Genomic DNA, 11,047 nt, shown 5'->3' on the forward strand with positions numbered 1-11,047 from the left:
ATGCAGTTACAGAACACAGAGTAAGAGTTGGAAGAGACCTTGGAAGTTTTCTAGTCCAATCCCCTGCTTAAGTCTGTTGACCTACAGTATATCATTCCAGATAAATGGCTGTCCAATCTCTTCTTAGAAGCCTCCAGGGATGGAGAACCCACTACTTCTGTAAGCAAGCCATTCCACTGATTAATTGTTCTCACTGATCGTAAATTTCTCCTTAATTCTAGGTTGAATCTCTCTTTGTTAAGCTTCCATTTGTTGTTTGAATGAGCAGTTCTTCTGTAATGTTTTATGCTCTGTCCATTTCTTCCCTAAGAATTGATCTGTTTTTACTAATTTGTCACTGGGTAGCTAGTTCAGTCTTCTAAATGCATCATATAATTCCATCAGATTAGCACATATGTCAATTGACTGTATCATGGGTTTCAGACTAATTTTGATGTGAAGTGTATGCATATACACTTCACTTGTTAGAGCAAATGCTGAAGAAGGTGAATGAGTTTTTATCTCAGTATTTTTAATTTACTAATTCATTCATTATATCTATTATATAACAAATTTTATGTATATGTATATATACATACAAGAATAGAATATTTAAAATTCAAAATGTAACAATTTTTATAAATCTCATCACACTGAATATAATCTCTACTTTTTTCATTTAGGATTGTAATCTAATATAAATACTACTCCTTATCGAACTACTACTACTAATAATAATAGTAGTCATCATCATCATCATCATTATTATTATTACTACTACTAATAATAATAGTAGTAGTAGTAATAATAATAATGATGATGATGATGATGATGATGATGATGTTGGAAGGGACCTTGGAGGTCATCTAGTTCCTCAGGCAGGAAACCCTGGCTGGCTCAGGAATTCTGGGAGTTGAAGTCCACGAGTCATAAAAGAGCCAAGGTTGCCTACCCCTGCCCTATACCATGACAGACAAATGGCTCTCCAGTCTTTTCTTAAAAACTTCCAGTGTTGGAACATTCACCACTTCTAGAGGCAGGTTGTTCCACTGATTAATTGTTCTAACTGTCAGGAAGTTTCTCCTTAGTTCTAGGTTGCTTCTCTCCTTGATTAGTTTCCATCCGTTGCTTCTTGTCCTGCCTTCAGTAATATATTGTCTTGTCTACTCATTTAACTTTATAGTTAAAGAGTTTTTAAAATAGTATAGCTTGCATGTTATAATAAAGAAATTACTAGGATGAAAAGTATCCTCCTACAGCCTTGCATCCCTGGGTAGCAATTGCAAATGAATGGGAAATAGTTTAAGAGTTGCTTCTAGGAGAGGGGATAATAAACCAATGCTGGTAAGATCACCAGAAAGACTTTTCAAAGGGATAAAAGTGGCTTCATTGAGAAAGAATGAGAAACTATTCATTTGTAAACTTTTAAGTTATGTTAGAAGCCAACACAATAACCACCTTTTCTCACCAATTTGATACTGGGATAATAATTTTCATTTGTTTCTGGATAAAGTAGTAAATGAATCAACATAGTTAATCAGTTGAAGTCAGTGATTCCGGTTAGATTGCTCTTAATGATGCTTGTAAGTTAAATAATGCAAAAGAGTTTTCATCTGTCGAATAACTGAATCTGAAGAATAGAATGTATTTCTGTAAAAATAGAATGATTATTTTACATGTGGAACCTTTCATTATTTTTAAGAATTGGTGCATATTCAAAAAGATGTAAATTTTGGGATTTGCTGAAGCAAAATAAAATCAATCATATGTTAAGTTAAAATTAAATAAAAACTTATAAATAAAAATGTAACAATGCAATAATGAAAGTAAAATAAAAGTAAGCAAGCCATTACCTTAGATGCTTGCCACAAAAATTACCACACTTCATGTAGAATGTGCCTTTTGTGGTCTGTCCAGGCAATACAAGTGAAGGTTGGAGGATGATTTGTTGGCAGATATGGAAAGGTATAGATAGAGAAGGGGAGAGATGATCCAGTCACAGGAATAACGGTGATTAGAAGATGGCCAATAAAATTTCAACTTACCAGATACAACTAAAACAAAAGAAAGGAAAGGAAAAACAAAAACAGGAAACAAAGAATAAATCAACTAAAACATGAAATGAAACAAAATAAAATGAATGTGCTTTTAAATCACTCGGATTATTTATTCAGAAAAGCACCATATAAATAATAAATAACTAAATTCTATTTTATATACAAATACTTAAATATGCAAGATGTAATTTATAAAAATGCAACTATCTGAAAAGAAATATCCAAAGTTTACAAGAAACAGCACGAACAGATGACACTATAAAAACAGTTCTTAGCTTTAGAGAATGCTTACGTTTATGGCTAGGAAATATGAAGCATGAAAAATGAAGGACAGGCAAGAAATCTACTTTAGTGTGAAAAGTATCTATACTTCTAATAAACAAGTGATAGAATTCTATGCAGGTATCTCATAATTTTAAATTTTATTTTTAAAATATGATATATATGAAAGAAAAAGCATGATTCAACTACAAGTATATTATTATATATACAACAATATGATTTTTTCCCCAATTCTTTAGCTGGTATTGACCTTCATCTGCACTGAGTTCTTCCCCAAAACTAGGATAATTCTTATTCTTATTAAACTATGTAGTTACATACAGTTCCTGAGCAGGTGAACAGATGAGCAGAGGGGGGCAAACATTAGGCAGTCAATTTTCCTTCAGAACTACAGTAATTTTACAGTAGTTTCTCTCTTGCCCTCCTCCCAATATTTTACATTTGAAAACACCTGGATTAAGTCCTCCAAATTTTACTATTTGCTATTTAAAATACACCTGTGTATTGTGTGAAACGAATGTTAACTTAAATGCCAATAAATTTTCTAATGGGTGCATCTTTATTCCCTCATTCTTTACAAATAATTTAACAGATATTGGTAACTCTACTCAAAGTTATATTTTCCCATTTAGAAATTCACATAATTCAGATACCTACAAAATAAAAAATTTAAACATTATCACAAAACCATTGTGGTCAAAGTATTTTGTTTTATGTTTATAATTTTCCACTTTATAATCCAATTTAAACCATATGTGCAATAACATTAATAGAAAATAAAGATAACATAAAATAAAAATGCTGAATATCTTGTACACATATGGCTATATATAATCATGACAGATTCTGGATAAAATTTACCCATATGATGGCAGAATTGCCACCAGCTTGACAGATAATTGATTGTTACATAAATATATAAATAATAAAAAGTCTCCTAGTAATCTACTCATTACATCAGTGAAATAGCTAATAATTAATATACGTTTTGATTTATAAATGGTGAATTCCAGTTCTAAAAAGAAAGACACTCTGAATATCTTTCAGGGATCTAATTTAGTTTTATTCTTTTAAGCAGAAAGTAAAAAATAATTACTGTTGAACATGAGTTCCTAATTAGCACAGAAATATCTGCTGTAAGCTAGTCTATATAATATACCTTGATAAGTGTGATAATATTTCACATACTAAAATTAGTTAAGAGAAACAAGAATTTATGTTAAATCAAACAAATAATCCAGACTATACTCAAGAAATGTATATACTGAATGGATATTCAGAACAGTAAGTATCATTGTTAATAAACTTGAAAGAATTTGAGACATTGTTTTCAGGTTTGGGTGCTAATCTCCAAAATAAGGAATTTAAATGCACCTACTATTATAAAATAAATGACACAATAGAATTTATGAATTTTTAACAATATTTTTAGCAAATTGAAAGCAAAAGGTGATTATTTTTTTATAGTGCTGCTTAGTTAAAAAAACATAAGGACACGGAGTTAAGCTGTTTGTCTATATTCATATCCTGAATCTATCTGCACCCTTATTCCACTTAAGACTGCACATTTATATGGGAATAAACCAAGATTATAAAAATGTATCTATTTTTACTTTGAAGAAATCACCTTGAACATTTCAGACATCTTTTGAATGATCACAAAGATTTAAAAAGGACAAGGTTTTTTCACTAATGTTCAATGTCTTATGGAGGGTTTAACTTTTCTCATTCCAACTCTTTAAGATTATGAAAAGCATACATAAGTCTATGAATTATGCTGAGCATGGAGACATTTAAAGCAGTGAGCATGTATTGCTTTATCAGGTTCTTTGCCACTGTCAGTGAATCAGAGAAATACTCTTCAACCTTTAACGATCAAAGGAAATCTGACTCATCTAATCTCTAAACAGGTCTGCAAAGTCAAGATGATCTTCAGCTGCATATTACTTCATATTCATATTATAAAATTTGCTTATTCATACTAAATTAAATATATGAGTAGGCTAAATATTTGCAGAATAGCAATACTCTACACTCAAGTCAAGAACTTCTACAATAAATTTCTTCTCTGGTAAAATAATCTATCCAGGCATTATCTAGTATCTAGTTGGGTAAAGAACCTAAATAGTTTGAAAAGTGGCCTTCATAAGCCCTTCCCCATAATCCCTGATTAGAGCAAATTTAGTAAAAACAGAGAATCAATAAAGGACCAGAATAAAAAAACATACAATATAATTATTGTGAAATCTGTTTGATATAGATTTTAGCTTATTGTTCAGAAGTAATGTGTTTGGTATGTATTTAAAACAGTTTTAAATATTGTTGAATGCTAATGGCTAAACAATTTTAATAGTTATTCTTATCTTTTATACCAGAGAATAGTGTAGAATAAAACTGTTAATAAAACACAAACTTCATGAAAACTTAATAAGTGAAATGTTTTGATTCTTACAATATGGAACCCAGTGCTCCAGAAGCTCACTTGGCCCCTTTACGTCTGATGTTTCTCTAGGAGCTGTAAAGATAGCTTTTTCAGCAGGTTTTTTGAGTCTAAATACATTCCAGATCACATATCAAGAAGTTATCCATCTTACCTCACCTCTCATCTGGGTCTACCCAGTTAGTATTCAGACTTGAAGAAATCTAAATGATTTTACCTTCAAAATAATTGGACAGTCTGCAGATGTCTCCCTCCCCCCACTTTTCCCCAAAGGGTCTGGATCATTCTAAAAGAGGATATATTCCAGAAATGCAGATTCAATAAGAGTGAAAAATAATACACATGGCACCCTTATTGCCACTGCAAGGGCTTGAATACAGACAGATACTATTTGCTTTTGGTCTTATGCTCCCATGGCTGTTTTCACTTGCTTTTATTTTTTAGTTGCATTGAGGACAATGGATTAGTAACTGGGAAGAGGCTCCACAGGTGCAATCATGTCAAAAGCCCGGGTCATGTTTATTTAGAAGCCTTTACGGATCATGGTAAAGTTTTTGTTTACTCAGTTGAAGATGTCAACGGAATGCAGAATCATGAGCAGTTACAAAAATACACACAACAGATAGAAGACAAAAACTGGATAAAACAGCAGCTTTTTCTTCATAAAATAATCTGATAATTGGCATCATGGATCAAGATCACTGGTCATCTTTCATCACTGATGACAGAACTGCTCACTAGATTGTCAGAAAAATTCCTAAGCATCTTTTGAAAAGCTCCATGATCCATCATATGCTTGAAGTGAACCAAATGTGTACTTTGCCTTTGCAAGCTGCAAGATGTTCTGAATCTACAGTTCCACCAGGAAGCAATTTAACTGTGGAAAAAGTCAGGATCTTCCATTATCAGATCACATCTCATCATTTCTAAATCCAGTTTTAGACTGATGTAAGGCAGAGCCAAAATTGCCTCTGACACCAGCATAGTTGCTATGAATGCAATGTCATTTCAAACTATTCCACACATTGAAGCAAGAGAGCACAGAAACTTTTGATAGTTGCTGCCAGATAACAGAATGGGCGAAACCTCTTTGCAGTCCAAACTTATTCCATAGGCAAATTCCTGATTGTTAGTGCTATTAGGTAGTGGAATAGTTTGCTTCCTGAACTGGAAGCTTCATCACTGTAAGGTTTTAAGCAAATATCAGTTCCCCACTCCATGATGGAATGAGGTTCTGTCCTGGATAGGGGGTGGACTAGAAGGCCATAAATGTCCCTTACAACCCTATGTATCAGATATTGGTTGCTGAACTATTCCAATTAGTTCAACTTTTGATTTGAATTTTCAGGAGTACTAACTTATAGCATGCAGATACAAAATTACTTCTGTTACTGGGGAAAAAAAGCATCATGGCCCTAGGTCATGATGCTTTTGACAGAGTTAGATTTTATCATGATAAACTAAAAATAACAATAGTTGTCGAATTAATAATTCTGTGACTTAGATATAGGGACTTTTGTTTAATTAAGAGTAGATTATACCTGGAATCTACAGCTGAATAATGAATTACAGTATTTGAAGAGCTTTGTTTTCGAACATCTTTAATACAGTTATATACTGTACACACACACACACATACAAGACCATATAATCTTTGCTTAATGACCATAATTGGGATTAGTAATTCAATCACTAAGCGAATCAGTTGTTAAGTAAAGCATCATGTGATCACCCTGCCTAACAATTGCATTTCCAGCAATCCACTGTTGTATTGATTAAGCAAATCGCCTATGGTTATCAAGGAGATTTCATCATATTACCATGACTTGTGACCTCCTGCCAGCTTCCACATTAAATTTGCTTGTCAGAAGCTGGCTGTGAAGGTCGAAAATGGAATCACATGACCATGGTACACTGTGATGACCAGTGTACATGTTCAACAGTTGCCATGCACCTGTATTGAGGTCATATAATCATGAGGCACTGTGATGGTCATAAATGTGATTGCCAGTTGTAAGTCATTTTTTTCTGCCACACTGTAACTTTGTAACAATTGCAAAATAAATGGTTGTGAAGTAAGAACTATCTGTAATAAAATTCTTTCAAAACTATCAAGCACTTTCCAAATTTGGGGCATTGAATTTTTCCAATTCGTGGCAATGATATCAGATGACTGCAACTACAATAGAATTTTAATGAAAATAATTTTGGTGCAATTTAGTGTATAAAATATTTCAATCAAGAAATAAAACAAATGTAGCAAGATCTCAAATAACTTTTAGTTCTGGCCTATAGAAAAGAATTAGTAATTGGAAGATGAAACAGAAAAAGATTTTTAACATCAATGGTATTGATTCGTGAACATTTATTCACTGTCTATAAAAATGAGACCATTGTTTGTGTCTTGACTTTTATAGTAGCATTACATTTAGTATTTGTTTAAAAAAGCTCAATATATTAAGCATCGAATGCCTACAATATGATCTTATATTCTGATTTTTTTAAACAGTTTTGAGGAAAAGTGTATATAAGTACTATGAGATTAAGACTGCAGAGTAGGTTGTGAGAAAAAGGAAACAAATCAGAAGATTAAAGTAAATTAGCTTGCCGACAAAATTATATGACATCATTACCTGCTTTCAGCCAAAAAAGAAAAGAATTACTTAAAGAGTGAACTTTTGGAATGTTTGTGTGTGTGTGCGTGCATACGTGTGTACATATACAGTGTGTGTATATATGTACCCATATATATATACATACATATACAGCATGTGTGTGTGCCTGTGAGTTTGTGTATTGCTTATCTTAATATATTAATTGAATTCTGCAGGACGTTTATACTACATAGAAACAATATTCTTCTGAACTATGTTCTCTCATTAATATTTGAAATTACTATAACTATAGTTTGGGTTTGTTATTTTAACAAATATCTTGTTTCTTAAGAAGCAGAAATACATTATTTTGTTTTTATTTTACACAAGAACATGTATAATAATAATAATAATAATAATAATAATAATAATAATAATGATAATGATAATGATAATGATAATGATAATAATAATAAAGTTGGAAGGGACCTTGGAGGTCATCTAGTCCAATCTCCTGCTCAGGCAGGAAATCCTATACCATTTCAGACAAATGGCTGTCCAGTCTCTTCTTAACAACTTCCAGTGTTGGAGCATCCACCACTTCTGGAGGCAGGTTGTTCCACTGGTTAATTGTTCTAACTGTCAGGAAGTTTCTCCTTAGTTCTAGGTTGCTTCTCTCCTTGATTAGTTTCCATCCGTTGCTTCTTGTCCTGCCTTCAGGCGCCTGGGAAAATAGCTTGACTCCCTCTTCTTTGTGGCAGCCCCTGAGATATTGGAATACTGCTATCATGTCCCCCCTCGTCCTTCTCTTCATTAAGCTAGACATACCCAATTCCAGCAGCCTTTCCTTATATGCTTTGGCCTCCAGTCCCCTGATCATCTTTGTTGTACAAGTCTATAGATAATACATAGACTATACATATAAAATATGTTTTTAAATTAAATCTTTGATAGGATTCTTAGACACTCCCAACTAGAAAATTATAGTGTCTTTTGGCCATTACTGGTGATATATAAAAGTTATTATAAAGTTGAATGATAGTAGAATCTAGGCATTGTAAGCACAAAGAAATAAGTCATACAATTCATTCTTTCATTAATTATATTGTTACTGTCATCTAAACAACATATTTTAAAGAATACTGAAGTACTTAGGTTATTTCCATTATGAAACATAACACAAAATGTCACAGCGCAATACTTTACATAATAGAAATCTCCAACTGGATCAGAATGATCTTCCTGATTTTTGATAATGAAAGATTCTGCTTTGATTCTATCCATGCATTTGCCATGTACCCTGCTATTTTAATCTTAGTATGGTATTAATATATTAAAAAATAGTACCTTGAACTGTTAAAGTTGCTGAAGCTTCTGCTTTTCCAACCATATTTTCTGCGACACAAGTATAAGAACCCATGTCTCCTGCCATAACTTTCCGGATTTTCAAGGTGTGGTCATCACGTATTTCATATCTAAACAAACAAAAAGTTTGAAATGGATTACATTGACTTGATAGTTCATTTATTTATTTGTATAACGTATATAGCCACCCATTTCACAAAACAAACAACTCTGGGTGGCATAGGAGGACATAGGAGAATTATGTAAAGGTAGAATATTATATTTGAAAAAATATTATTGGCATTGGTGTTCTATATTTGCTAATAAAAATTATAATAGATCTGTAAGCTATATAATTGCAAGGCATTATATATTATAACATATTAGCATGCTTTTCCTATCATAAAAATTATAGAGTCAGTACCAGTAGAAAAGTGAAACTAAATGGTGCACATTCATGGAAAGCCTAATTACCAATTAAGCTAGCCTGAATCCTAGCTTAGTGTCTGGCCTTCAAAATGAACATAAAGTTGGATGAGAAGGCTTTATACATGTCACCATTATAGAAGTACAAGGTTGAATAGACCTTGGAGGTCTTTTAATTCAATTCCCTGTCCAGAAAACTGATATCATGTATCCCATTAGCCTTGTCATATTTAAGTTACCCAGGTCTTTTCATAATTATTAAAGGCACAGTGGCTAGAATGCAGTATCACAGGTAAACTCTGCCCAAAGCCAGGAGTTCAATCCTGACCAGCTCAAGGTTGACTCAGCCTTCCACCTTTCCAGGCTGGTAAAATCAGGACCCAGATTGTTGGGGGCAATATGCTGACAATGTAAACCATTTAGAGAGTGCTGTAAAGCACTATGAAGCGGTATATATGTGCTATTGTATTGCTATTTGTAGAATTTAGCTCTGAGCTCCTCACATGTCTGCTGCTCTTTTCTTTTGTATATTTCTGTACCATTTTATAGACAGAGTGTAGGTATTCTTCAAATTATGACCATAATTGCACCCAGAATTATGGCCATAAGTTGTTATAAGTAAAGGGAAAATGTGACCAGACCCTATGTTTGACAGTTTTTGTAAAGCAAGCATAGTAGTCATTAAGTGAACATGGTATATGTTAAATGAATATTGCAGTTGTTAAGTGAACATGGTGGTTGCTAAACAAACATGACAGTTATTAAGCAAGTCAATTTTCCCATATGGGTATTTCTTGTTGGAAACCGAAAATAAACACCAGAAACAGGCAAAAAACAGAGCAAATCACAGTCACATTTTCATGGAACACTAAAAATGGTTATAAAAATGAGCCAGTTTTCAATTGCCCAAAATGCAATCAGATGATTGTGAAGGGGGTGCAGCCATCGAAAATGAGTAGTAAGTACTTTGTTTATTTTTTGGGGGGGGGTTCATCATACTTTCAAAAGGTCATTATGTAACCAATCATAAGTAAAGGACTTATTTCCGGTGCGCAACATGGCGGACCTACCTGGGGCGGCTCCGTGACAGAGTGGAGCCCGAAACAGAAAATGGGGGGCCTCCCGCAGGCCGAGGGGCTCTCCTGTGATTCAATTTGGAGAGCTGAACTCGCCAGCAGTCTAGTCTGGCGAGGATACTGAGGGGCGAAGGGCCGGTGCTCGGCGAAGCCTCGGCAAAGCCAGGCGGAAGATCCGGCCGGACTCGGCCTGGATTCGGCCCGACGGAAAACCTGGCCTGGATTCAGTCGCGGCCTCAATAACAGCGGAGGCCGCGACGGATTTGAATTTGGAGGCTGTGGATTTGGGAGTTAGAGGCCGCAACAGCTGTGAGGCTGCGGCAGCTATGGAGGCCGCGACTGAAGCCGCGACGGAGGCCGCGACGGAGACGACAGCTGCATCCGGACCCGGACTCGGCTGCGACGGACGGAAGCAGACCCGGCCGGTGGCTTGCCCTGCGGACTCGGAGAGGAGGCCGTAGTCCGGCGGTCTGGCGGCCCGGCGGCCCGGCGGAGCATCTGGCCCACGAACTTGGCCTATAGACGTGGCGGTGGATTCGGTAAGGGTAGGGGCCGGGGTTCGGCGGTCCGGTGGTTCGGTGGAGGACCCGGCCCAGAGAGCCCGGCCATGGACCTAACCTTAGCGGCCGGTCGTTTTGGCCTATCCCAAATCTTGAAAAGGGACTTAACCATCAGAAGGACCTTCCCCCCCCCGTGTGTTTTCTGTTTGTTGGGACTTTGGACTCATGTGCGGTGCATACTCCAGGTCGGAACTGCTGGCCCTGCGCGATTCCCCCCTCGCGCAGGTACGGCCCAGCATAATCCTGAGGGCCGTCCTCAATGACGGGGTATGGAACCCCCAGAGGCACG

General features: G+C 35.3%; 1 protein-coding gene across 1 annotated transcript in view; it reads right to left on the reverse strand.

Annotated features, from left to right (window-relative positions):
• Nucleotides 1-11,047, reverse strand: part of ROBO1 (roundabout guidance receptor 1) — a 196,521-nt gene that overhangs the window by 51,455 nt on the left and 134,019 nt on the right. Inside the window, exon 6 of the mRNA XM_015824119.1 lies at nt 8,700-8,827. Coding sequence (XP_015679605.1) covers nt 8,700-8,827 — 128 coding nt within the window. The remainder of the gene's footprint in view (nt 1-8,699; nt 8,828-11,047) is intronic.

Source organism: Protobothrops mucrosquamatus, unplaced genomic scaffold (assembly GCF_001527695.2).
Source record: "Protobothrops mucrosquamatus isolate PMUCROS unplaced genomic scaffold, P.Mucros_1.0 scaffold_185, whole genome shotgun sequence".
Lineage (NCBI taxonomy): Eukaryota > Metazoa > Chordata > Lepidosauria > Squamata > Viperidae > Protobothrops > Protobothrops mucrosquamatus.